A 26,327-nucleotide genomic window follows, 5' to 3' on the forward strand; every position below is an offset into this window, starting at 1 on the left:
TTCAGGGAGCTGTGCAGAGCCATGAGGTGCCCATATCCCGTTTCCTTAGGCTGAGCTCTGTGCAGAGCCATGAGGTGCCCATATCCCGTTTCCTTAGGCTGAGCTCTGTGCAGAGCCATGAGGTGCCCATATTCCGTTTTCTCAGGCTGAGCTTTGTGCAGAGCCATGAGGTGCCCCATATCCCGTTTTCTTAGGCTGAGCTCTGTGCAGAGCCATGAGGTGCCCATATCCCGTTTTCTTAGGCTGAGCTCTGTGCAGAGCCATGAGGTGCCTATATTATCCCGTTTTCTCAGGCTGAGCTCTGTGCAGAGCCATGAGGTGCCCCATATCCCGTTTTCTTAGGCTGAGCTCTGTGCAGAGCCATGAGGTGCCCCATATCCCGTTTTCTTAGGCTGAGCTTTGTGCAGAGCCATGAGGTGCCCCATATCCCGTTTTCTTAGGCTGAGCTCTGTGCAGAGCCATGAGGTGCCTATATTATCCCGTTTTCTCAGGCTGAGCTCTGTGCAGAGCCATGAGATGCCCCATATCCCGTTTCCTTAGGCGGAGCTCTGTGCAGAGCCCCACACCCCGTTCTCGGCAGGCCGAGCCCCGCGCACTGGCGCTGCGGGCGGGGCGGTGCCGAGGCGGTGCCTGAGGCGGGCCGGTTCCCGCCCGCCGCCGCTTTACGGCCGCCCCAGTGTCGCGCTGCGCCGCCCGCACGGAGGTCACCGAGCGCCGCCGGCCCCGGCCCAGCCCGGCTGCAGCCCAGCCCCAGCATGTGGCGGGTGTTGGCGCGACGCGTGTCCCGGGGCGCGGCCGGGCCGCCCGGCCTGGTGCGGCCCCGCCGAGCGCTCGGGGCCGGGGTCGGGGCTGGGGCCGGGGCTGGCCCGGCCCGGCGCGGCCCGGTCTGGGGCGGCCCCGCGCCTCGCCCGCTGCTGCCGCCGCCCGCCTGGCCCCGGCTCGTCCCGCGCCGCTGCTGCAGCCTCCCGGCGCACCAGAAGGTGAGAGTCACCCCCGGAGCCTGCCCTGGCTGTCCCCTGTGTCCCCTCGCCGCCCCGGCTGTCCCCCTCCCTGCCCCTTCGCTTTTCCCCTCGCTTTCCCTTTCCCCGTCCCTGCCCTTTCCCCCTCCCTGCCCTGTCCCCCCTCGCTTTCCCCTTCGTTTTCCCCGTCCCTGCCCCTTCGCTTTCCCCCTCCGTTTTCCGTCCCCTCCCCGTGCGGCTCACTTTGCCCCGGGCATTGAGTTACGGGATCATCAAGGCTGGACAAGTCCTTTAGGATCAGCGAGCCAGCAGTGCCGCTGGAGCTCCCCACCCACACGGCTCTTGGACGCCCCCGGGGGTGGGGGCTCCGCCACCTCCGTGGGTAATCCTGCTCCAAAGCCTGACTGCCCAAACTGGGAGAAAATCGGTGATTTTGGTGTCTTTGGCACCACTTAGCCTCTGGCTCCTGGGTGGGGTGGCTGTCGGGTGCTCCCTCCATCACCTCTGTCCTTTACCCCAGCACCCTGCTGGTCCTTGGCAGACCCAGGCCAAGCCCTGGCTCTCTGTAACCCTTTCTTGGGAGAATCATAGAGTGTTAAGGAGTTGGAGTGGACCTTAAAGCCTTGTGCAGGGACACCTTCCACTGTCCCTGGTTGCTCCAAGCTCCACGCAGGCTGACCTTGAACATTTCCAGGGATGGGGCAAGCACAGCCTCTGCCCTCAGCACCCAGGGTGGGTTTGCCAGGGTTCTTCACCAGCAGCGTGGGGCAGTGCTGGGGATTTGCAGCAGATCTGTGCCCCACATCCTGGCTGAGCTGAGGATTTGTCTCTGTCCTGTGTGTGCTGCCTGCTGCTGGGTCTGTCTGGCTGTGACACTGTCCCGTCCCTCACAGGTGGCACTGCCAGCGCTGTCCCCCACGATGCAAATGGGCACCATCGCACGCTGGGAGAAGAAGGAGGGGGACAAGATCAATGAAGGGGATCTCATAGCAGAGGTATCCTGGGGACAAGATCAATGAGATCAATGAAGGGGATCTCATAGCAGAGGTATCCTGGGGACAAGATTAATGAAGGGGATCTCATAGCAGAGGGATCCTGGGGACCAGGCTGGGCTGGTCTCTCTTGAGCTGCACATCTGGCCTGGAGGCTGTTCCTGGCTGAAGGCAGATTTTGGATCCCAGATCCCAAGGGATGCTGGTGGGAAAGAATGGCTGTCAGCCTCTCAGAGCTGGTGTGAGGGCAAACTTCCCTAGAGCTGCTGCCTCAGGGTGATTTTTCCAGAACTGTGAGCCTACAACAGACTGGGGGGCTCTGGGCTCACCATTTGCTGTTCTCTCTCAAAGGTGGAGACAGACAAAGCTACAGTTGGCTTTGAGAGCCTGGAGGAATGTTACCTGGCCAAGATCCTGGTGCCTGAAGGAACAAGGGATGTTCCTATTGGGGCCATAATATGTATCACAGTAGAAAAGTATGTATTTTCCTAAGCTTTGATGTCAGTTTCCCCTCTTGGAGCTTCTGCGGTGTCTTGAGTGAAAGACAGACCATCACCTGATGGGCTTTGGGGCTCTGTGTGTTCTTCTAGGCCTGAATATATTGATGCCTTCAAAAACTACACCCTGGATTCTGCAGCAGCTGCTGCCCCCGCAGCCTCAGTGCCTCCCCCTCCAGCTGCAGCCCCCTCCCCACCACCTCAGCCTTCTCCTCAGGCTCCTGGCAGCTCTTACCCTCCTCACATGCAGGTAAGAGAGCCCTCCTCCTGCTTTAATCCTTCTTGCAGTCTTTTTCTGCCCTGGCATTGCTGCCTGTGGGGCATTTTGTAATAAAAACTGTCTGGAATGGGAATTTATTAACTGTGCCACTTCAGTTGTGGTGTGCCTAGAGCAGGTGCTGGGGGACATCCCAGAAAGCTTTTTTAATAAATTTATTTCAGCATCCCAGCTGCTGGTGGAGGAGAGTCTTGTCCCTCCAGGGTTGTTTTATAAAAAATGTGCTAAATCTGCATTATTTGGACAGTTGTGGTATAAAAAGACCTTGTGCTTAGTGTGAGTAGGCTCTGCTCATATCTCAGAGCAGAACTGCAGCCTGTGGTGCTCTGGTGACCACAGCAGATGTGTCTGTGGGTGACTAATAATGAATTGTGTTTGTGGGTATAACCTTTTTGCTTTGCTTGGGTTTTGAGCTGTATCCACTGATGGATTTGAGCACTTTGTACAGGGGGTTGCTTTGACACCCCTTTGAAAAAGAAAATCTGGAATATTGAACCCCATCCCACAGATAAAGCATGTGGGAACTGATTTGTGTGAGATGTTACTCAATAAAATAATTAATGATTGGCTTCTAAATGTGTGTTTTGGCTACTAAAGTTGCTTTCTTCCCTCTGCTTGCCCCCTCTGCCCAGTTTTGCTCCCCATGTGTGTGTCACAGTGACACAGTGACTGGCTGCAGCCTTCCTTAGCCTGGCAGGGTGATGGCAGTGATGATTATTTTGATTTATCCATTTCTTGCCCTTGCTCTCCTGCTCAGGCCTTGCTAACAAAGCCAAAGCAGCACAATGGGACAGCTCTGCTTGGCTGTCATGGAGCCAGACCTAGGAGTGCATTAAAGCTGCTTCTTTAGGTTGGCATCGTTTCTCAGGAGTTCAGCCTGTGTTCCTGAGCCCTCTGCATGAGCAGGCTCTGACTGTGCAGTGTTCTGTGCCTTCCCAGATCACCCTCCCTGCTCTGTCACCCACCATGACAATGGGCACTGTGCAGAGGTGGGAGAAGAAGGTCGGGGAGAAGCTGAGTGAGGGAGACTTGCTGGCTGAGATTGAGACAGATAAAGCCACAATCGGTGAGTCCCCAGCCGGGGTGGGTGAGGTGCCCTTGGAAGGGTCCTGGCAGCCTCTGCCAGCTCCTCTGGCTGCTCAGGGGGTGGTGCTGTGGGACAGGTTTTGTTAACATCTCCTTCCACTGGAGTGCTCCTAAAAACACTTCTATTTCCTCGTCAATCCTTCTTAGCAAGTGCATGGAGAGGTTCCCTGCTGGAAAGGATTCTCCTGCTCCAGCTGCCAGTCTCCAGCAGCAGCACTTGGAGCAGCTCTTCAGCTCCTCAGTGTTGTTTCTCTCCCCTGTAGGCTTTGAAGTGCAGGAGGAAGGCTACCTGGCAAAGATCTTGGTGCCTGAAGGAACAAGAGATGTGCCCTTAGGAACTCCTCTGTGCATCATTGTGGAGAAGGAGGCTGATATTCCAGCCTTTGCTGACTACCAGGCTGCTGCAGTCACTGACATGAAGGCACCAGCTCCTCCTCCTCCTCCTCCTCCTCCCCAGGTAAGGAAGAGTCATGGGCACCACTGAGAAGCCTGAGCTGAGCTGTTGTTGGCAGTGTGAAGCCCAGGCTTCAGCAGGAGTGTTCTGATTTGTGAGGGCAAGGCTGATCCGTGTGCTGAGAAGTGATTGCTAATTTGCCCCCAAGCAGGTTTCATCCATTCTGATTTTCTCCCAGCTTGTTGCTTGTGCCAGTTCTGATTCCTCATCCTTGGAAATGGGGAGCTCAAGTTCTTTATTTTATTTGTTTTTTTATTCAGCTGACCTCCTTCCCAGTGAGTTTCTGATTTAATTTCTGGGAGCCTTTGTGCACACAAGTCATTATCTTTTGATTGATAATTAGATGGGCCAATTCTCTTGCTGTGGGTTCCACTGAGGCTCTGATTCTTTGTTAAGGTGATGGCAACTCCTGCAGCTGCTCCTCCTCCTCCTCCCCAGCCTGCTGCTGCTCCTGCTCCAGCAGCCCCCTCAGCAGGGCCACCCCGCAAAGGAGGAAGGGTCGTGGTCAGTCCCCTGGCAAAGAAGTTGGCAGCAGAGAAAGGAATCGACCTTACCCAAGTGAAAGGTACCTTTCCTTTTCACTTCTTTGCTCTCACTATCAGTTTTCTGTCCCTGTAGATCCATATTTTCCTGTTCTTCCTGACTGTGCAGCTGTGAACCAGGAGTTGTGTTCAGTGATTCTCTCTGTTGAATAAAACTGAATAAAACTTTGCTTTAGAAGTAAAGCCATGTTGGAACTAATGAAAATCCTCTCTCGTTTTCCTTTGTCCCTTTCAGGTACTGGACCAGATGGCAGAATCACCAAAAAAGATGTGGAGTCATTTGTGCCATCAAAGGCTGCTCCAGTGAGTAGGCTGGAAATCTGTGGGCGTGGATGTTACAGGCATGGAAAGCTCTGTGGAAGGGCAGTTCCTGCATGGAGCTGGCATTGCTGGATTGTGTGGGTGGTGCTGACTGTAAGGCTGGGAAATTTAACCTGCCAGAAACACTGATGAAGCCTTCTCCCTTTGTCCTTTTGATATTCCACTAAGAAAAAAAAAAAAATAATGTGCTCCCAACCCTTCCTTTGGCTGCTAAATCTTCATGGGCTGAGGTCACCCAGTCCCAGCTGGTCCAGATTGCTGAAGAGAGGGGATCAGAAGGAAAGCCAGACCTAGCAACCCCCAGCCTGTCACTGCTGCCCCAGAAATGTTCTGATGCTGTGGTTTGTGTTGTCCCTGAGCTGATGGAGGTGTTTCTCTGTGTGCTGCAGTTTGGGAGAGCCCCCCAGCACAGCTCTGCTCTCTGTACAACAACCAGAGCAGGCCTGGCTGGGCTGGGAGCTTCACAGCAACATATCTCAGTGTTGAGCTGCTGAACACTCCTTACTGCATTTGACAACCAAAGAGAGGGGTTAGAAGGAGCCTGGTGGGCACTGGAGAGGTGGAAATGGCTGCTGCTCTTCCCAAGAGGCAGCTTGGCCTCAGCACTGAGCTGCAGTTGCTCTTTGGGTGTTTCTGGGGGTGACTCTGGTGTTCCCTGCAGGCTGCAGCTCCGGAGGCAGTTCCTGGGGTGGCAGCAGCACCCGAGGGGACCTTCACAGACATCCCCATCAGCAACATCCGCAGGGTAAGGGCTCAGTCTGTGCCAGGGTCGTTGTGGTGGCTCTGAGGGTTCCAGGCTGATGTGTCTTCGTGCTCTGCACACCCCCAGGTCATTGCTCAGAGGCTGATGCAGTCCAAACAGACAATACCTCACTACTACCTGTCCATCGATGTCAACATGGGGAAAATCCTGGTGCTAAGGAAAGAACTCAATCAGGTGAGATCTGGCATCTTGGCTTGGGGAAAGAACCATTCTTTTCAGTGCCTTTTGTGGGTCAGTTCTGGACTGTCTATGACACAATGAGATTTTCCTCAGTCTGCTCCTTCCTGACTTCCCTAAGGGTCTCTTCTGAGCTCTGCTTGGTGGTGATTCATTATTTCAGGTGGAAAATAAAAGGATAGAAAGCTTTTTAATAGTAAGAAAGGTAAAAAATTTAGGCAGAATAATAATTTTAAGCCTAGTTTGAGGAATACTAAACATTAAAAAAACCTACATTCTTAAATTATGAAGGAGATACTTTCACCTTCTAAATGGTCCTTGAATTTTAATGCTTGCAAGTGGTGTGATTGTTTTCTGTTTGCTGTGAGCTGCAGTGACTGCCCTTGTTAACTGGGGTGATGTGCAGGGGACAGACTGACACCTGGAATCTTCATTTGCAGGAGGTCTCAGAGAACATCAAGCTTTCTGTCAATGATTTCATAATTAAAGCTTCTGCATTGGCATGCTTGAAAGTGCCTGAGGCAAATTCTTCATGGATGGACACAGTTATTAGGCAGTAAGTTTATGGCATGGTCAGAGCCAGAAACTTCCTTTGTTCATGGCAAACCAGAACTTCTGCTGGGATTTGAGGGAGGAGAAAATTACAATGTGAAGGTGGGAGGTTTAAAGTGATAAAATCTTTGAGTCTAAGGCTGGTGGGAAAGGTGAAATAATTGTTACAAATTAATGTTCATTTTGGGTTGTCTGGATTGTTTCTATTTTTTCTGTTTGCTCCCTTGCTGGAGTGGTTTCAGCTGCTGTGTGTGTTGCAGGAATCATGTGGTGGATGTGAGTGTGGCTGTCAGCACCCCTGCAGGGCTCATCACCCCCATTGTCTTCAACGCCCACATCAAGGGCCTGGCTGCCATCAGCAAGGACGTGGCTTCCCTGGCAGCCAAAGCCCGGGAGGGCAAGCTCCAGCCTCACGAATTCCAGGTCAGACACCTGTGGTGGTGTTAAACTCTGCTGCTCTTGACTTGTTTAAAAAGAGCAGAGGCTGTTTTGTGATGTTTGAGTCTTGTTCAGTAATCACAGAATGTCCTGAGTGGGAAGGGACTCACAGGGGTCATTGAATCCAGCCCCTGGCCCTGCACTGACACCCCCAAATCCCACCCTGGGCATCCCTGGAGCACTGTCCAACCCTCCTGGAGCTCTGGCAGCCTCAGGGCTGTGCCCATTCCCTGAGGAGCCTGGGCAGTGCCAGCACCCTCTGGGGGAAGAACCTTTCCTGCTCTCCAGCCCAAATTCCCCTGGCACAGCTCCAGCTGCTCCCTGGATCCTGTCCCTGCTCTCCAAAGAGCCTCCCCTCCTCAGGAAGCTGCAGACTGCCATGAGGTCCCCTCTCTCCTCATATTCCCACAGAAAACAGTTTTGTGAGTTTGCCCATGAATGTGTTTGTTTTCTTCTAGGGTGGTACTTTCACAATTTCCAATTTAGGAATGTATGGGATTAAGAATTTCTCTGCCATAATCAACCCGCCTCAAGCCTGCATCCTGGCAGTGGGTTCCTCGAAAGAAATACTGGTGCCAGCTGATAATGAGAAAGGGTGAGTTTCCACCTGATCCTGAACTCAAGCTCTGAAATCATGCCTCGTTTCCTAACACCTCCATTAGATAATAATCTTAAAGACACTAAAATGTATTGTTGACAGAGTGCTTTCAGTACTTGCTTCAGTTTGCATTGAAGGAACACCTTGAGGATGGATCCTGTATCTAAATCCCCTGGCTTGGAGCTGACATGGTTCTTTTCCTTTGTGTGGGGCTGTCCTTGTGCTGCAAGGACAGCTGGGCTCCCTGCCCTCAGGGGAGCACACAGAGGTGGTTTTAGTGCCTCTGGGGAGTTCCTTCCTTGGTTTTCCTCAGAGAAGGAATGAACATGATCTGCTCCCCAGTGCAACTGGGGGAAACATCTGTCACCAGGCACCAGCTGCTGTTCCTGGCTCTTCAAATGGCTTTTCTGCTCTCTAAGTGGCACTGCCTTGCAGAGGAGCGTGTTAACCCTTTCTTTGTTGTTTTTCTCCCAGCTTTGACGTGGCCAGCATGATGTCTGTCACCCTGAGCTGTGATCACCGTGTTGTGGATGGAGCAGTTGGAGCACAGTGGCTTGCTGAGTTCAAGAACTTCCTTGAAAAGCCAGTAACCATGCTGCTATAATTTAACCATGCAAAGCAGAATTTTCATGGGTCACACTGTTGTGTTTTAAACAAGCTATTTAGACTTTAGTGTTCAGACTTTGAGAGAGTTCCTTTTTTTATTTAAAAAATGTATTATATTATCTGGTAATGTTATTTACCAGTCTGTACAGAAAAAAAAAAAAAGTTTGCAAAAGTGCTTTTCAGAGCAATATTACAGCTACACTGTATTTTTATACAGTTAGTTAACTTGCAAACTCTTCCAAAACAGAGTTAAGCATCCCAGATTTTAAATAAAATAAAATTTCCCTGGCATTGTGCCAGCTGCTTCTCAACTTGGGTGCCCAGGGGGTGCATACCAACAGTTTCATGACCTCGGTGTTGTCAGAGACTGGAATTTCAAACATCTCCTGGCAGGAGCACAGGTGAGATGGCCACAGAAGGGACAAGGAGGAGGGGAGCTGCCCCAGTGCTGTGGGGGCAGGGGAGGTGGCACAGCCCTGAGGGACTGCAGTGCTGGGGACAGTCTCAAAGGCCAGTAAAGCCTGTCTGGAATGTGGCTCTGGCCAGGACCTTCTCAGCTCCCTGAGCCCTTCTGAGCACTTGAGGGTGAAAGAGCACTGCTGGCTCTGGGTCCCACTCTGGGGCACCACAGGAACTGCTGTGCTGTCTCCTCATGGACTCTCACTGCCATCTGCTTTTGCTGTGGACCCTCTGTAGCTGCTGTTCCTGTGGCTGAGTTAACCCCGGCCTCTGGGGCCCTGGAAGGAACTGTTTTGCAGAATGTTCAATGTGTGTTGGAAGGCAGTGCAGACAAATCACACATGCTGATAACCCCACCAGGGGATGGTAATCATGTGAGGACTGGGGTGTTTGGGATTTTTCATTTCAGGCATTCTAACATAGAAAGCTCTGACTTAAGCCACTGGAATGGCAGACCCTCCCTGGATTGTCCATGTTGTCCAGCCTCAGTGAAGCTGCAGAATGTGCTCTCCATGTACATATTGTATGTAAGGTGCTTCTCTAGTCTGTTGGACTCGTGTCCACTTACCCCAGGCATTGCATCCTGCAAGGGCTGCAGTGCTGAACATTCTGAAATTCCACTTTCCACATGGAAATGTTAATGTAAAAAAAAAGGACAAATGTGCAGTAATGACAGAGTGACCAGGAGAATTAAACAGGGTGGGGTAGAGTTGGAAAAAAAAGGAAAAAGTTGTTCAGGCTGATCCTGTTATTCTGTATATTGCATTAAGTACTGTCTCCTGTAAAATTCTACATCATTCACTAAAGATACTGAAAGAAAATACTGTGGAAATTAAATATTTTTGTGGGAACTATTTAGTGTCTGGTTGCTGTGACGCCATGCTTAAGCGCAAAAAAAAAAAAAAAGTGCGTTAAGATTTTGGATTTTCTTGAATGACCTGAAATACCCTGATTCCAGACTGGCTCCAGTGAACCCATGTTCCATTAAATGTTTGGAATTGACAACTACTAAACCATGTCCCAGTGCTTTTCTCTTCAGTCGTGTGTGGCTTTCCTGCTGTGGGTCAGTGCTCTGCAGCCTTTCAGTCTCACTGTGCAATTCACCCTATTAACCTGAGATTTAATCACAGATTGTTTTGCTTTTTGCTGTCTGCAGCTTCCTCTCTGTTCTGCTCACCTGTGGGGCTGTGTGTGACAGGTTGTTTCAGCATTAAATTCTTGAAGAGAGCTGCTTTAACCATGGGATTCTGTTCATTTATTTATTTAACAAAAGCACATCACCACTGTTCTGCTGTCCCTTCAGTAAAGTGTGTGGGTGTTAGTGGTTCTGTACTTGTGTTGTAACTAAATATTCAACTATTCTTTGAATATTTATAGTCTTTACTCATTTATTTTGTAAGTTTGGTGGTGCTGCTATTCCTCCAGCCTTCCTTTTCTGCTTGCATCTCTAAAGGCATTTGAGATATTCACCCCTCATGAGTAAAAAAATGAATTAAAAACGCCCTTAATCCCACTCCTAGCTGAGATTTTCACTCTGGGTTTTTATTGTGTAATCTGCCAAAACTTCAGGAAGTTTCAGTCGTTTTCCCAAGCTGTGTTTCTGCAGAAGTGTCTTACAACAGCTTTGCTAAATGCTGCCTAAGAATATCCACCATTACAGAAAACAATTCATTAATAAGGCAGTTAAAACAATTATTTATAATTAAGACTCAAAATTTATTAAAACTATTATTTTAATTTTTAGTAAAAACATTACTTAAATTTAAACCATTATTTAAAATTGAATTTGAACCGGTACTTGAATTCAAACCATTACTTAAATTTTATTAGTTAAGTAATTGATTCAAACTATTAACGAGTTCTATCGTTTCCAGCATAACCCAGCCACAGTCTTTCTGGCAATCTTTGCGTCAGTTTGGGGCAATTTTTCCCCAAAAAGAGGAATTCTTTCGAGCAGCCACCTGCTGTCCGGGACCCGTCGCGGTGTCCCGCAGCTCCGGCAGCGGGGCCCAGGCGGTCCGAGCCACGGGGGGCAGCGCGGGGCTGGATCCGGTGCCGGCCCGGGCGGTACCGGGGCGGTTCGGGTCCGTTCGGGGCGGTTCGGGTCCGTTCGGGGCTGTCCGGCTCCCTTCAGGCCCTCACGGCCCTCACGGCCATGGCGGCGCCGTTGCCCCGGAGACGGCGCCGGAAGCGGCGCGCGCGCGGCCCCGCGCGTTTCCGCGTCCCCCGCCCGGCCCGGCCCGGCCCGGCCGCAAACGCCGCCAGCACCGGCAGCACCGGCACCGCGCCCGGGGCCGGCCCGCGGCAGCGCCCGCAGCATGTCCCGCGTGCCCGTGGGGAAGGTGCTGCTGCGCAACGTCATCCGCCACACCGGAGCGCACAACAAGGTGAGGCCCGGGCCGCCCGCGCCGAGCGGGGCCTGCAGGGCCGAGCGGGACTGCCCCGGGCTGCGGGGACACCGTGAGGGACATCCCGGGCTGCGGGGACTGCCCCGGGCTGCGGGGACACCGTGAGGGACATCCCGGGCTGCGGGGACTGCCCCGGGCTGCGGGAACACCGTGAGGGACATCCCGGGCTGCGGGGACTGCCCCGGGCTGCAGGGGGGACACCGTGAGGGTGCGGGGACAGCGCCGGAGTGCGGGCACATCTCCGTGTACGGGACCTCCCGGGCTGCGGGGACATCCCGGCGGTGCCACCCGGTGTTGCGGGAACATCCCGCTGTGCGGGGCAGGCTTCGTGCCTCGCTGCTGATCCTGCAGGGCAGAGCGGGAGCGTTGGGCAGAAATCAAAGGAATTTGGTAAATCGGCAGCATCCTCAGGGTCACTTTTGGTTTAACGCCGTTCCGGTTTCCACCGAGTTTCGGTTTCACTCCGGTGAGGGAGTATGTCCGTATTTACTTAAAAAGTAGCAAATCTCGAATACGTTTTGTTGTATTTTATTTGTTGTATTGTGTACGTGCTTTTATTTGCATGAAACAAGTTGAACTTTGTGTGCACAGGCAGGATTTTGGTGCAAGATTAAGCAACTCCATTAAGTTTAGCAAACTGTTTCATGAATCATAATTCAGCAGGTCTAACCAGCACCAGGAAGTTCTCTTTGGGATACAGATATGTGTAAACAATCCTTTGTTTGGGGATGGTAAGAAAGGTGGCTGTGAGTTCCTTCCCAGGAGTGTTGAGGTGGGTGCTGCATGACTGTGAATTTCCCCTGATGTTAAACTCATTTCCCTTTCTGGGACTTTCAGCTTCAGGAAGAGACAGAAATGTGGAAAATAAGGGAGTGGGAGAAGCAGACAGAAGAGACTTACTGGAAAAGGCAGAGCAGAATGCTGTCAGACACCTCCAGGTGAGATACACCACAGAAATATTTATTTTCTCCTTAACGACTCCCAGCAAAGAGCTCAAGCCTCTGCTTAAGCCTGATCTCAATGTGTTCATGGAGATGTGAGATGTTCACCTGGAGGTGCCAGGTGAATGAGGGGGTGAATGAGGGGTTTCTGGGGGGCTCTGGGGTGGCTGGGAGGTGTCCCCCCCTGAAGGAGCCGTTCCCTCTCCGCAGCAGCCGCATGCGCAGCGATGGCTTCGACGACGAGGGGCACAGGGCAGACTGGAAATCCAGGAACCCACAGCTCCTTGACCTGGTGGAAGATGATCTCCTCAGGGCCAGATCCTGGAATAAAAAGCTGTATGAATGTGAAGCCAACATGCCAGACAGGTCTGTGGGGGAATTCTGTGTTCTGTGGTTGTGATTAAAACATCTTTTTGGAGCCCTGTACCAAAAAATGACACGTTTCTGTTTGGTGTGTGCTGTGATGAAATAGAGCTTCAGCTCATTTTGAGAATGAATAACATGTACAGACTTCTGCCATGTCACAGAATAACCAATTTGAGCTCATCTGTGGATTTTCTAAGCCACACTAAGCACCAAAAGCCCAGCCCTAAGCTTAATATTTATTACTCTACCCAATAAGCTTAAAAAAAATCTCAGGAAACACAAGTCCAGGGTTGGATTTAAAGGAATCAGAGTTGTGGTTTGAGAATTTAGGTGTATTTAAATAGCACCAACCAGATCAGTCCTATTTCCTTCCTGTCGAAACTCAGATTCATTGTGTGGCTCTGCCTTTTCAGAATTGCATTTTTGTCCTCAAACACGTTGTCTGTTTTTAATGGATGGTTCTGCTTTCTTACAGGTGGGGGCACAGTGGATACAAAGAGTTGTACCCTGAAGAATTTGACACAGACAGGTAAGGCAGACACCCTTACTGATGGATCCAGAATCTGCCTTCTGACAAGGCAGATTCCCAATTCTGCAGGGAATTTTACCAACTGAGTTTTGAATTTGGAATGGAGATCATCCTGAATGCAAAGCCTTACTGTTAAAAAACTCAAATCCATTAACATGGTGTGAGTCTTCAGAGAATCTTTTATATTAAGATAGTCAGGTTTAGCTGGAGTTACCAAAATCTATGAGTCTGGGAGGTAAATAAATTCTTGCGGTATCCTGGAGAATGGAAAAACAAGATTTTAAGATAGAATTAATTATTTTTAACCTACACCCAGCAGAATCATCACTATTTTTCAGGCTTACAGATTGGATATAAATGAGTTTCATCACTCAGTGCTTTCTGTTCACCTCCTCCTGTTCTTTTTCCAGTGATCAGCAGGAAGGAGATGAGCAAAATGCTGTCAATGGGAAGAAGAGGTCCCACCTGGGGAAGCAAACAGCCCGTGAGTCCCACAAAAGGAAAAAAACCAAGAAATCCCACAAGAAGAAGCAAAAAAAGCGCTCACACAAAAAGAGGAAGAAAAAGAAAAAGGAGCAGGAGAGAAGTTCCACAGATTCCTCCCGGGGTGAGAGCGAGGGCTCAGGAGAGGAGGCTCCAAGCACCCGGAAAGGAAAACACAAGCGCAAGAAAAAGCCCAGGAAAGTGCCTGCCAAGGAACCTACCTCTTCTTCTGGGCAGGAGAGTGACTTTTGCCATGCAAGCAGCTCCAGCACCAGCAGCTCTGAGGACACTGAATCCGAGGGGAAAAAGGAGAAACGGCCCCCAAGGAAGAGAAAGAAGCGGCACAGCTCCGTGCCCGAGAGGCCGAGCGAGGTGCCGGAGAAGAGGAGCAAGAGGAAGAACTGGAAGGTGGCGGGGGATGAGAAATCTGAGGACAGCTCTGATGAGGACTGAGGGGTCTGGGTGCAGCTCAGAGCAGGAGGGGAGGACAGAGGCAGGTCTTTGTCACTCAGCACTGCCCCACTGCTCCAACATTGGTTTACACACGTGCTGCCATCCTACAGGGAGCAACGAGCCCGGGCAGCCTCGGGCTCGCCAGGCAGCACTGCAGGACAGCACCTACCTGGCCCACAGGTGGGCTCATCCTGCCAGCTTGGCTGTGATCAGGTTGTTTTTTTTCTTAAATTATGTTTGAACAGATTGCTCTTTGGCTCACCAAAACAATGGCCAGTAGGAGAGAGGACAGGCTGATAAATCAAGCTGGTAACAGAGGAAATGTCACTGTAACTCCCATGGTAGTTTTGTCTTCCCATCCTCCACCAAAAGCCGAGCTGTGGGAGCATGCACAGGGTCAGCTGGACAGAGGGGAGCTGAGGGAATATTCCCATTCCAGCTGAAGGGCAGTGACTTCTTCTCTAATGGTGAAAAAACCAGTTTGCTTGGTTTAGACTCCTGTCCAGAGCCTGCTGTGGGCTGGCCATCGTGTCTGCCTTCTCTACGGGGATGCTGAAAGCATCTGTGCTGACAGAGAGGCCTTGGTGGGTGTTGTGTCCTGTCTCTGCTCTGCCCAGTGTGTTACTGGAGAAACTGGTACCAGGCTGTTCTCCCTGCAGCGAACAGCCAAGCCTTTTAATAAAATAAATAAATCCAGATGTGTGTGATGCTTTTGTCATTGTTCTGGAGCAAAGCCCGGGGACAGAGCCTGGGAGTCTGGGTGCTGCCTGTTTTCTCCCTGTGCTGTTTGCTTCTGCTCGACCACACTTGCAGGAGATGAAATCAGGGCACTGGGGGAATGTGTGGGGTGATTGTTGTGTCCTGGACAAGCACAAAACAGTGCCAGCAGCCCTAAATCCTCACTCCAAGCTCTGATAGCTGTTCCTTTTTTCCCTTCAAATGGAAAGAAAAATTGGATATTTATGGAAGCATTTATGGTGTGTACCAAGGTGTTCCAGTAGTGAACACACAGGTGAGGAACACCTGGGTCTGCTGCGGGGTTTAAGACAGAATTACAGAATTACAGATTGGTTCGGGCTGGAAGGGAATTTAGAGATATTCCAGTTCCCTGAGCACCACACCTTCCACCAGGATGCTCCAACCTGTCCTTGGGCGCCTCCAGGGATGGGGCAGCCACAGCTCCTCTGGGCAGCTGTGCCAGGGCCTGCCCACGCTCACAGCGGAGGACTCCTTCCCAAATCCCGTCCGCCGCTGCCTCTGGCGGGTCCCAGCCGCCCTGCGGAGCTCCCCCGGAGGCGGAAGCGGCGGCGGAAGCTCGGCAGCGTTTCCGTGTCCGGGCGCGGTGCCCTTGGAGCGGACATGGCGCTGGCGCTGCTGCGGCCGCGGCCCCGCGGGGCCGCCCTGGGTCAGTGAGGCCGGGGCCGCGGGGCGGCGGGGAGCGGGACCCCGGAGGGTGCGGGACCCTCGGAGGGAGCGGGAACCCAGAGGGAGCGGGACCCCGGAGGGAGCGGGAACCCAGAGGGAGCAGGAACCCAGAGGGAGCGGGACCCCGGAGGGAGCGGGAACCCAGAGGGAGCGGGAACCCAGAGGGAGCGGGACCCCGAAGGGAGCGGGAACCCAGAGGGAGTGGGGACCCTCGGAGGGAGCGGGCCCCTGGTGGCCCCGGGACCCCGGAGGGTGCGGGACCCTCGGAGGGTGCGGGACCCTGGTGGCTCCGGGACCCGGGAGGGTGCGGGATTCTCACGCCGCGCCCCCGCTGTCCCCGCAGCTCTGCTGGGCTCGGCCCTGCTCCGCCGCCCCGCCGCGCTCGGTGCCGCCGCCGCCCGCTGCGCTCCGGCCCGCGACAGCCACGGCCCGGCCCGCCAGGGACACGGTACGGCCCTGTGTGTGTGTCTGTCTGTCTGTCTGTCTGTCTGTCTGTCTGTCTGTCTGTCTGTCCGTGTTGGTGTGCGGGGGTCTCGTTTTCCCGGGATCAGGACCCCTTTTCCCATCCCTGGAACTGCTGAACCCGAGCAGTCGGGGCTAGCTCAAGGCATCCTGCCCGTAGCAGGCATTGGGGTTAGGTGATCCTTCAGGTCTGTTCCAGCTTCTGAATGCTATGTGGTTTTGTCAAGGATGGACTGTAAAGGACCAGATTTTGGCTCGGGTCCCTCAAGGCACTAACAGTGGTGCAGGAGCAGAGGTGACAGAGGTAGTACCTGATGGCTGTACAGGGACTTAAAAATAAGATGAGCTTTAAGGTTCCTGCCATCCCAAACCAGGCTGAGTCTATAATTTTTGGGGCCACTGTAGGAGATTTTAAGTGGCAGCTGTAACAAAGAACAGAAGAGGTTTACACAAGGTGCAGTGGTTTTCTTGGTGTCTTGTTGGGTGATGTACCATTATGGGTGTTACCAGCAAAGGAAAAAATAATCTTAAATGCCCATCGATTTAAGGGAAAAGCTGTGAAGTGCTAGCATGTTATTTGTGATAAATAATGGTGCTGTGAGGAGTGTGTGTACCCTCCCCTACAGCAGCACTGGTTCCAGTTAATAGCACTTCAGTTTGAACTTTACCCAAGTCCAAACTTCAGATCCTTTGCTTTCCTTGTCTTGTCACTTTCTAAATTTCTTTTCTCTGGGCCAAAACAAAGGAAAACATTTGCATTTTGGTTTAGGTGGATGGATATCTGTGTGTTAGTTGAGCACTTTGGGGGTGTTGCATTGATAATCTCACAGAATGGTCTCAGCCTGGGCTGATGCTCCCGTTGTGTTCCCAAGCATTGCTCCTGCAGGGTTTTGTTTGCAAACTCTCCAGATTTCAAGGCCATCCAAGCCAGCCATCCAAGGGCTGGAGAGCCTCTGGCAGAGGGGCTTTTCCCTGAGAATGTCTCTCCTTGCAGGAGGTTCCAAGGCTGCATCTCTGCACTGGACAGGAGAGCGAGCTGTCAGTGTGCTGCTGCTGGGGCTGCTCCCCGCAGCCTACCTGTGCCCTGGACCAGTTGTGGACTATTCCCTGGCTGCAGCCCTCACCCTGCACGGCCACTGGTAAGCACAGCAGGGCTCAGCTCACAGCACAGCAGGTTTAGTGACTCCAAACCTCATCCTGGGCTAGTGTAAAACACCTGGGAAAAGTCCTTGGTCTGCACGTTCGGTGGCAGGAGTGGTCGTACTTTGGTCTTTATTTCTCACACGGTCCTCTCAGTCAGAAAAAGAATCCATAAGAACTCTGTAGTATCTTAACCTTAAGAGCACTTCCTTGCCCCCAGAAGTGTAGAATCCTGGAGGTTTTTAGCTTGTGGAAAAACCAGTGTTGTGTGAACAGAGAGAACAGAAAGAGGACAGATCTGTATAAAAATAATATAAAAATATTCTGCCTCTAAAGCTCCATGCACTGGCTTTGTACATCTCAGTGCTGATGAGATGGTCACCTCATCCATCTCAGTGGTTCTGCCTAATAAAGAGCTCACAGCAAATATTCCACTGAGGAGACCTGGATGATTATTCCCTAAATTCCTGGAGGGATGTTTGCTCAGTGTAGTTCTGCTGTGATCCTTCATGAGAGCAGGGACAGGGCTCATTAGGAGTGGATCCAGCTACATGGTTGGCCAGGCTGGCAGCATCCACCTTCCTGAGGTGATCCTGGTTTGGGAGTTCCTTGCCTCTAGGATAAAGCAGATTCTTGTGGTACTTTGGGGGTGCCAGGTTTTCTTAAACCTCAGTTTTGCCCTTAGGAATTTGTGCCAGGAATTCTTGCACTTTCCTTGCTCTGACTGGGAGCTTTTTCCCAAAACAAGCATCCCGTGTCTCATGTTGCTGGGTAGTTCAAATCTGGGAGTTCACTTCTAGATGTAGAAAAAACTGAAAATGTGCTTATTTCTTAGGTTGCCACTCTTCTAACCTAAATGCATACCCAGAAGTGTTCTTTGTGACAATGGCTGGTCCCAGATATTTCCTTGGTTTTCCTCTTTTCCAGTCCTTGGAAGTCAGATAAGAAGGCAGATTCCAAGAATGCTGTTTGGAGAGCTGTGGTCACCACTTGTTTTCCTCAAAAAGACCCTGAGCCAATCTGTGCATTTTCAATAGAACCTGGAATGTTTTGGTTTTGAAATAGATTCTTCCTCTTTCTGTGTGGGAACTGAGCATTCTTCAGGAAAGGCTGGTGGCAGCAGGGGGGACAAAGCCATCTGGCAGAGCAGGGACACAAAGTGGATGGATTTCAGTGAGTGAACTTTGCTGATTGGAGCTTTTCTCTCTCGTTTAGGGGTCTGGGCCAGGTCATCACTGATTATGTGCACGGAGATGTCCCCATCAAAGTGGCCAACACGGGGCTGTACATCCTGTCTGCCCTGACCTTTGCTGGCCTCTGCCACTTCAACTACCACGATGTGGGCATCTGCAAGGCTGTGGCCATGCTCTGGAGCCTCTGAGGAGCCCCTGCACACACCATTGTCCTCTGCTGCTCGGCTTCATCAGCTTGTGAGCAACATCTGCACCACAAAGGAACAGCCAAGGGTCCCCAGTGAGCCTGCAGGGGCTCAGAGCTAGTTTAGAGTATATAGAGAAAAAACAGGTTTAAATGCAGATTTCACTGGAAGGTGTCCAGTGAGGGGGAGTGGATTCAAGCTGCACTGTAAATTGGGGTGGATGAATTACACCAGTGGCAGACTTGCGTAGCTAAAGGGAACTCTCCTTGTAATATCAGCTTTAATGAGTGTTTTTGTGACTGTTGGTTGGTGTCCTGTTCTGTAAAACAAGCTTGGCTTGATGAAAACTGAACTGCTTCTTGTGACATCAGTTTGTGAGGCAGACCCTGTAACTCTTTGGACCCTGGGAGCTGATGTAGAAAAGGGAATACTTTTTTTCTTAATCCATGCAATAAAGAATTTACAGAAATTGTGTGTGTGCTTCTGAACCATTTTTACTGCTTTTGGGTTGCCCAAAATGTTTTCTCTGTAGCTAGGTCTGCTCTGCCTTACTTCATAAAACGAAGAATATTTGTATGAATTAATACTTAGAGGTGACTTAGACTTGACTTAAGGATAATTAATGTCCCTTAGAAAACACAGCAAGGATTGGTGTAGAATAAAAATACTTTTGCAGATTGACTTTAGGAACATTTGACTTTCAAGGTTTTTATGTTCATCTACAACACTTCTTTGAGGTTCATTTTCTAAATACTCTGGTCTGTGTGGTCCTGTGTGACAGAAAAGACAACCAAGAGGAGGCTGAGAAAATGTTCTGTTCTTTAAGGGATTTTTCAGGGGAACTGAGATTGTGGTTTTTGACTTTCTGACTTTCACATTGCCAAGAAGTGGAAAACTCTTTCCACATTCTTATGGTACTTTTGTGGCACTATTAATAGTGAGAGGAAGAGAGTTTGTGTTGCCACCATGAGTCTGCAATGAGCAGAACAACCAAGTCACTGTTTGGGTTCTACAAGACTTTGAGGGTTTTTTTCTTTTTCATGTGGATTGTAAATTTTCTTTATTAGCAAAAGCAGGTAGCTGGCCAATTTTTGGATGGTGTTGTGGTCAGAATGGAGATGTGGTCAGGTTAAATGCCAGCTTGTGTTAATTTTGTGCCAGGAGGGGGAGCCTGCAGATGGTGAGTCATGGGGAAGTCCCTGCGGGCAAGCTGAGGGTCTCTCATGGAAAGTGTCCGAGGTTTCCTCACACAGGATGCAGCTGGATGGGTATTTGAGCTGCTTGGGTGAGAAATTCATTGTCTGAGAGGTTTGGCAATGTAGAAATCCAAACCTCATTCAAAAGCTGTGGGGTTGATGTTAAAGATTATAGGGATTTAGGCATTAAAGATTTTAGGAATCAAATCCTGCAAGTCTACATTGACATGCACTTTCTTGTAGCCAGTCTCTTCTGTCTGACTGGAAAACATGCTTAGCCTTTTGCCAAAAACTTGCTTTTATTTTTTTTAATGAGTACTGACAGTAGTTAAAACTGACTTGTTTAGAATGAAGAAAGATTAAAGTTTCTTATATATAAATAAAACAAGCTGTATTTTAAACCTGTTGAAGTGTTCCATCATAGGTTGTGATTTTCATTCTGACTGAACTTACATAAACTCATCTTCATGGTTTCATCCACTTCATCTTCTGACAGTTTCTTAAGGATTAATTTTCTCAAGTAGCCTTCTTCCTCAAAGGCCAAGAACATTCCTTGTTCCATGGAGTATTCAAACTTAAATGCTGTGGAGCAGCAAGATGTAAATGTCTTTTTGAAAAAGATGATGTTGCTTTCACCAGGAATTTCTTTGGGAACTTCTCCTTCCTGAGGAAGGAAAAAGAGAGCAAGTTAATCCCAGCACAAGCCCTGACCAGTTTTATTCCAGCTCTGAGCTTTTAATTCTGCCTGTTGGATTTGTACGGGTGAGGAGAGGGAAGCAGATCCTTACCTTGAACCTAACGATCATTTCTCCACTTTCCCTCTCACAGCACATGTAATAACTCTTGTTTTCCACCTGGACACTGAAGGCCACAGGCATCCCAGCTAGGGGCGTGGTGGTTTTGTAGCAGTGAATGCTGAAGTGCATCCCTTTGCCTGGAAATAAAGGGGTTATTGTTGATAACCTGCTCCAAGGGAGCTGCAACAACTGCATTCAGTGATGTTTTACCATCCCCCTGGCAGCTCTGGCTGTCTCACGGGGTATTTCTCCTCACAGAAGAGCCAGGACTGGAATTTTTATGGCTTCTGGTTGTGCTTTATGCAATCAGGCAATAACCAGGGTTCACCAAAGCAGCTGAGGTCACCAGGCAGTGTCACCAGGCAGGGTCAGAGCCTTTGGTGAGCACGCAGGAACTGAGACTGGCACATGGAAGTGGCTCTCTGTAAATCAGAGCACGGCTGGATACACGTGATCCAGAACCAAACATGGGCAATAAACAGAGTTGGAAATAAATTGCTGAAGAACCCCAAGAAGTCAAAGCCAGAACTGTAAGTTTATAGCTAATATTATTAGAGGAAAGTAAGACCTTTTAGTGCCAATACATTTTTGAATTTTAAAGTGATTTTTTGTAATCCAGCATAAAAAAGGTGGGAATTAAGAATTTTGTGATCAGAGCCGAGCAGAAATCTTAACAGCCCTTTTTCTGCATGTGACATCCTGCAGGCTTTGGTCTAACCCAGAAACCTCACCCATCACCAATGCCAAGACACAAAATTTCACTCAGCTTAGCTTTCTTCTTGCAAATGAAGTTCTAAGTCATTACTCTCAGTCCCATCACCGAGTGGATGACTACAAAGAACACAAGCTGCTCCAGGATAAAGCAGCAGAGCAGTGGGGCTGGTTTCTGTAGGTTTGGAAATTACCAGACTGCATCTCCTGGTCTGTCACGTCCTCAAAGGCTGCCACGTTCAGGTCGGGCCGCACCACCAGCAGCTGGCTCTTCACGTTCCTCAGCACTCGCAGCAGAGTCTTCTCCTTGCACAGGGCATCACACTCCAGCTCTGCAGCAACAATCAAGCAAAATTCTTCATGTTTTAGCTGTTGTCTCCTTAGGTCTTGGCAGTTTGCTGCCAGCTTAGTCCTGGCACTATGGGTGTCAGGTGAAAGGAGTTCTCAGAATGACATCAAACACATCATCTTTTACACCTCTGCTTGAAGCAGATTTCTCAGAATCTGAAATTTAGTTCCATAAGCAGAATTTTATTGATAACAGAAATTTATTTCTATAAATTTATTTATAAATTTTATAGATATTTTATTTATAAGAAAAGCTGTGTTTGTTAATGAGAATTCAGAAGCATCAGTTCTCTTTTGCCCGACAACTAAAGTGCATTGAAAGGCAGTCAGGGAAGCCACTCCCCTGTGTCCTAAGAGGAATTAAAGTAACATCAGCATCACAAGTAGTGACATGTAGCTCTGGTTTTTTTTGTTTTTTGCAGCCACTCTCAGTGTGAAACTTGTCCTCTCTGGATTAGTGGGTGTGAAATGAGTAACAAAGATATAAAAGTTGAGTTCTCAGCTTACCATCGTCATCTTGGTTCCAAGTGAGCAGTGAAAAAAAAAAGGAAAGGAAAAACAACAATTAAGCTCTGCCCACACAAAAGAAAGAAGTCACTTTGTGCCCAGGCAGCCACCTACACGTTCCCACAGCCCAGTGCCACCAAGGCTGAGCTGCTCATTACAGACTGGATTTGTCTGTCAGCAAAACAAATTAAAAACCCAGGCATTTGAGAACTGAGTCACCACCAAACCAGAGGTGTGCAAAATGCTTTTTTAGGGTTATTTAAGGGTGAGGAGGTCACTCTAAGCCTAAAACTGAGGAATAACTGCATGCAAATGTTTGGTTTTATCTGTGCCTTCAAGTAAAAGGACAAGAAGAACTCATTACAAATTGCTTTTAAAGAAGAAACTGTTTTCTAAGTGACTTTTTTCAACCAGAGCGGAAATTACTCACTCACTCCAAGTCCACACCCCAGTATTCCAACGCTTCTGAGTGTCCTTTCCCGGAGTTTTCTGTATAAGCAACAAGTGATTCTCCTGACTCAGCTACTTGACTCACAACACTTAAAACTGAAGCTTATGGAGGAAATTAGGTGAAATCAGACTGACAAAGGAATTGTGTTAAAGCAGTATTCAAAGAGAAAAGGTTATTAAATGCTCAAATTACCGTCAAAATAGAGGCAGAAATTTTTTCCAAGTTCTACTGCATGCACCAGAATCTCTTCAGCACTCATCTTCACCCTGCCCACAGCTCAGGGAGAGGAATCTGAGTTAAGCTTGGTGCTTCTTACCCTTAAAGGGATAAAAGCTGAGTCTGCACACACTGGTCTTACCAGGTTCCCCATAGAAACACACGAGCTTCCAAAATACCCCAAAGTTAGAACCCATTCTGACTGCCCCTAGAAAGGCCATCCCTTGCACCAAAGATAATAAATGTCTTAAAACCAGATGAACAGTGGGGAGATCTTGCACGGGGATTTGATTGTGCAATCAAAACACCCAGCTCACTCCAAAGCTTTTTCACCAGATGAAGATGACCTTTTATACAAGAAGTGAGCAATATAAACATAACTAAACACTCCCAGAGGGATTAGGGTGGGAATCACTGTGATTTTCTTTGTCTCTGTAGCAAAGCATTTTAAGGAATGTATTTGAGAGTGATTTTTTTCTCTTTGTATTTCATCTGCTTTTTATGCAGTTGTAGCTGTGCAGAAGAGACAGCAGGCTGCCAGCAGCATCTTTGTTTGCAAACATGCACATTCACACCTTGGAAACGACATCCACAACACCCAACCGCGCGTCTCATTCTTAGCACATTAACCTCAAAATCCTCTGTCGCTCTAAAACCCAGGAGCAAACAGAGGCAGAGGACTAAAGGAAAAAGTGTCCCTTGGTTTAATGGGTGAAACAAACTGACTGTGCTTCTTCCCTTGATCATAGAATCAAAACGCTGGAAAAGACCTCCAGGATCATAAAGCCCAACCCTGAGTAATAAAAGGTGGTTATATAGACCTTTTACCCTTTGAAAGGAATGGCAGGAGCTCAGAGGAGTTCCTGACTCGGTGGTGGAATGACTCACCCCGAGAAGCCGCAGGGATGCGGGGCGGGAGCTGTAGCCGAGCGGGGGGAGCGGGGAGAAGCGCAGGGGCCGGGCTGGGAGCGAGCTGGCTCTCGGGGGTCCTTTCTGCCTCTTCGGGGGTCCTTTCTGCCTCTTCGGCAAGTGCAGCAGAGCGATGAGAGCCGGGAGAAGCGCAGGGTGCACGGGCGGTGGCTCTCGGTGGTCCTTTCTGTCCCCTCGGTGGCTGCAGCTGGGCGATGGGAGCCGGGAGAAGCGCAGGATGCAGGGTGGGAGCAGAGGTGGCTCTCGGTGGCCCTTTCTGAATCTCGGTGGCCCTTTCTGGCTCTCAGTAGCCCTTTCTGCCTCTCGGTGGTCCTTTCTGGCTCTCGGTGACCCTTTCTGGCTCTCGGTGACTCTTTCTGGCTCTTCTATCTGGCTCCTGGAGGGCTACAGCCGGGCGATGGGAGGCAGGAGCAGCAGAGGATGCAGGGCGGGAGCAGAGGTGGCTCTCGGTGGCCCTTTCTGGCTCTCGATGGCCCTTTCTGTCTCCTCGGGAGCTGCAGCCGGGCGATGGGAGCCGGGGCAAGCGCAGTTGCGGAGCTGCCGGGGTCAGGATCGGAGCTGTGCCAAGGCCACCCCGGGTCAGTGCCCGCCGCCGCCGGGGATGCCCCAGCCGGAGCGAAGCCAGCGCTGCAGTAACGCTGCCGGGAGGGGTTTTATAGCGGCTGGGGCGACCGAAATAGGGACGTTTTCCCAAGGTCTGTGCCTACGTCCGCATTTCTCGCACGACATTTCCCCTCCTCGCTGCAGGAGCCAGCGCCTTATGCAAATCTGGGGTTCCGAGGGTGGCTTTGTGCCGCTCGCTCCGTGTCGCGCTGATGTCAGCGTGCTGTTGCTCCATCATTCTGTGTGCCCGTGGCAGCCCGGCTTCCCTGCCGCCTCCCGATCGGAAAAGCCGCTCTGGGATGCAATCAGCGCGCTGCTGGTCCTCCACTGCTGGTGGCAGCAGTGCCCGGGAATGCTGGCGTGGGCGGGGGAATGTCCCGGGGCAGCCCGGAGAGCAGGAGCGGCTGCATGGGAGGAGTTCGTGGACGGGGAGAATGCACCGTCCCCGCATCCCTCTGCCTTGGGGAGGAACGCTGGGACTGCAGGGATGGGACAGGCCCTAAAAACCAGTGCAGCCAGCTTGGCAACGAATTATTTCCCAATGTCTTGGTTTCGGGGAAATTTGGCAGAAAACCCTTAAAGGGGTTTTCTCTAGAAAGCAAATTTAAGTGGCCTTTCTTCTAATTGGTTTGGAAAAAAGATTTCTTTGGAGAAAAGTGAAAGGAACCTGTTTATTTAACAGGCAAAAAGCATTCACTAGCACATAAAATTAACGATATTAAACAATAAAACTTTTTGCTGCTCAGAAGAGATGACAAACTCAAAGTCCCCTCCGTGGGCTGTAGCTCGGCTCACTCAGTCTCTTATCAGTCTCTTATCAGTCCCACCGAGGGTGGAAATGCCAAGGCCAAGGCTGGGCCGGGTGGGCTATAGGTGAGAGCTGCCAGTGCTCTTTAAAACCAGGTTTAAATAGGTCCAAAGAAAAAGAAAAACCACATTCCATGGAATTTCTCTGCCTCAGTGAGCTAAAAACTGACTGAAAAGAAAGGAGAGCTCTGTCCTGCTGTCTGTCTGTCTGCAGACAGCGCAGTCCAGGAGCAGGAATGTGGAGGAGTGAGAGCAGTTTCTGAAAACAAACTGTCCGCTTCTTCTCTCCTCCCTTCGCTCTCAGAACTGGCCTGAAAGGTGCAAAACTTATTTCTGGGCTGAACAGAGAACTGGGGATACGAGCACCATAAAGTCACCCTGATTTGTTCCACCTCCGTGCCTGGATTTGCTGTTTCTGTGGCTGGTCAGATGTTAGGGCACTCAGCCCTGCAGCTTGGGGGGTAAACGGAAGAGCCCCAACTTGTGAGGATTGTAAAAACACCCCCACAAAATCCCCACATCAAACCCAAACCCAAGTTCCCCAGACATTGTCTCAGCTGCTCACATGCCTTTTACTGCTCCTGGGGAAAAAAAAAAAAAAAAATTCATAGGGATGCTGCTTTAATATCTGTATGATAAATATCAGGAGGTGGTTTTAAGGTTAAAAGCACAGCTTTCATCTTTATTTGAAGTGATAAAGATAAAAAAAAACTGCCTCTTTTACTAATGTCCCTGGATTTTGGCTGCTTTAGCCAAAAATCTTTTCCAAAAATTAATGCTGTACTGGTAATTTATCATTTAAGTTTAAATATACATTCAGATAATTATTTATTTTGTATTAGCTGCATACAAAGCTATCAGGAAGAAGGACTTGGTCTTTCATATCAGCCTTTGAAAGCCTTAAAATTCAATGAGCTCACTGAACACATTGAATAAAAGGCATTTCCTTATCCTTTGTGCACGTTTGCATTTTTCAGGACCAGATCTAACTCATACAATGGCTTTTGTGGTGCAGTTTAGACTTTTCATTTCTCCTGGAATTTAATATCTCCAATCTTAGAGGAACTGCAACTACTTTTAGAGTAATGGTTTTGATCATTTTGCTCCAACTTTAAAGGAACAGGAACTCCAGTAAGAGTGAACTCTCTCCCTTTAGATAATTTTCTTTTAAATGTTTTAATGTTACTTTTAGTCTGAGTTTTATTTATATAAAAATGAAAATGAAGATTCAGATGTTTAATTTGTTTTATCCAGGTGGTCTGTTAATAAAAGCCACTACCATGACACAATTAAGTGAACATCTCAAGAATATTTTCCTAACATGTTCTGTCATATCTGTTTATGAATGTTTTGATAGTAATGCTAATATAATTATCTATGAGATATCTGATAATTAAATGGAGTGGGCTACGGCTGCTTATTAAAGGTTGTTCCTACTTTGAGGAAGTATTTAGT

General features: G+C 49.7%; 4 protein-coding genes across 5 annotated transcripts; 3 read left to right on the forward strand and 1 right to left on the reverse strand.

The window, feature by feature from the left end:
• Positions 1-694: 694 nt before the first annotated feature.
• DLAT (dihydrolipoamide S-acetyltransferase) lies at positions 695-9,575 on the forward strand. The gene is made up of 14 exons (XM_009098067.3): positions 695-980; positions 1,853-1,954; positions 2,303-2,427; positions 2,542-2,698; positions 3,665-3,791; positions 4,075-4,268; positions 4,662-4,830; positions 5,043-5,110; positions 5,790-5,873; positions 5,958-6,065; positions 6,509-6,624; positions 6,881-7,043; positions 7,517-7,653; positions 8,131-9,575. The coding sequence occupies exons 1-14, from the start codon at positions 756-758 to the stop codon at positions 8,258-8,260; spliced, it is 1,905 nt and encodes a 634-aa protein (XP_009096315.3). The 5' UTR covers positions 695-755; the 3' UTR covers positions 8,261-9,575.
• A 1,365-nt stretch (positions 9,576-10,940) lies between these two features.
• On the forward strand, positions 10,941-14,597 carry NKAPD1 (NKAP domain containing 1). Its single transcript, XM_030233732.2, has 5 exons — positions 10,941-11,108; positions 11,967-12,067; positions 12,281-12,436; positions 12,912-12,965; positions 13,376-14,597. The coding sequence occupies exons 1-5, from the start codon at positions 11,040-11,042 to the stop codon at positions 13,899-13,901; spliced, it is 906 nt and encodes a 301-aa protein (XP_030089592.1). The 5' UTR covers positions 10,941-11,039; the 3' UTR covers positions 13,902-14,597.
• Positions 14,598-15,223: 626 nt separating this feature from the next.
• Positions 15,224-18,778, forward strand: SDHD (succinate dehydrogenase complex subunit D). The gene is made up of 4 exons (XM_050983565.1): positions 15,224-15,306; positions 15,670-15,774; positions 16,783-16,927; positions 18,144-18,778. Exons 1-4 carry the CDS (start codon positions 15,261-15,263, stop codon positions 18,307-18,309), a joined length of 462 nt encoding a protein of 153 aa, XP_050839522.1. The 5' UTR covers positions 15,224-15,260; the 3' UTR covers positions 18,310-18,778.
• Positions 18,613-23,803, reverse strand: IL18 (interleukin 18). 2 transcript variants are annotated; one of them, XM_018923059.3, is made up of 5 exons: positions 23,421-23,803; positions 22,509-22,582; positions 21,205-21,342; positions 20,291-20,436; positions 18,613-20,166 (listed from the first exon to the last, which is right to left on the reverse strand). In XM_018923059.3, exons 2-5 carry the CDS (start codon positions 22,573-22,575, stop codon positions 19,921-19,923), a joined length of 597 nt encoding a protein of 198 aa, XP_018778604.1. In that variant the 5' UTR covers positions 22,576-22,582; positions 23,421-23,803; the 3' UTR covers positions 18,613-19,920. The 2 variants fall into 2 exon arrangements, with proteins under 2 accessions (XP_018778604.1, XP_050839523.1); XM_050983566.1 differs by having other exon boundaries at positions 22,509-22,592; positions 23,421-23,744.
• Between the last annotated feature and the right edge of the window lie 2,524 nt (positions 23,804-26,327).

This window comes from Serinus canaria, chromosome 24 (genome assembly GCF_022539315.1).
Source record: "Serinus canaria isolate serCan28SL12 chromosome 24, serCan2020, whole genome shotgun sequence".
Lineage (NCBI taxonomy): Eukaryota > Metazoa > Chordata > Aves > Passeriformes > Fringillidae > Serinus > Serinus canaria.

Coding starts and splice junctions, on each gene's coding strand:
- DLAT (XM_009098067.3), top strand. CDS start 756: ATGTGGCGGGTGTTGGCGCGACGCGTGTCCCGGGGCGCGGCCGGGCCG. Junction 4,831..5,042: donor CGACCTTACCCAAGTGAAAG/GTACCTTTCCTT, acceptor TGTCCCTTTCAG/GTACTGGACCAGATGGCAGA. Junction 5,111..5,789: donor TGCCATCAAAGGCTGCTCCA/GTGAGTAGGCTG, acceptor TGTTCCCTGCAG/GCTGCAGCTCCGGAGGCAGT.
- NKAPD1 (XM_030233732.2), top strand. CDS start 11,040: ATGTCCCGCGTGCCCGTGGGGAAGGTGCTGCTGCGCAACGTCATCCGC. Junction 12,068..12,280: donor ATGCTGTCAGACACCTCCAG/GTGAGATACACC, acceptor CCCTCTCCGCAG/CAGCCGCATGCGCAGCGATG. Junction 12,437..12,911: donor GAAGCCAACATGCCAGACAG/GTCTGTGGGGGA, acceptor GCTTTCTTACAG/GTGGGGGCACAGTGGATACA.
- SDHD (XM_050983565.1), top strand. CDS start 15,261: ATGGCGCTGGCGCTGCTGCGGCCGCGGCCCCGCGGGGCCGCCCTGG. Junction 15,307..15,669: donor GCCCCGCGGGGCCGCCCTGG/GTCAGTGAGGCC, acceptor CTGTCCCCGCAG/CTCTGCTGGGCTCGGCCCTG. Junction 16,928..18,143: donor CTCACCCTGCACGGCCACTG/GTAAGCACAGCA, acceptor TCTCTCGTTTAG/GGGTCTGGGCCAGGTCATCA.
- IL18 (XM_018923059.3), bottom strand. CDS start 22,575: ATGAGTGCTGAAGAGATTCTGGTGCATGCAGTAGAACTTGGAAAAAAT. Junction 20,437..21,204: donor AGACCAGGAGATGCAGTCTG/GTAATTTCCAAA, acceptor CTTTATTTCCAG/GCAAAGGGATGCACTTCAGC. Junction 20,167..20,290: donor AAATGATCGTTAGGTTCAAG/GTAAGGATCTGC, acceptor TTCCTTCCTCAG/GAAGGAGAAGTTCCCAAAGA.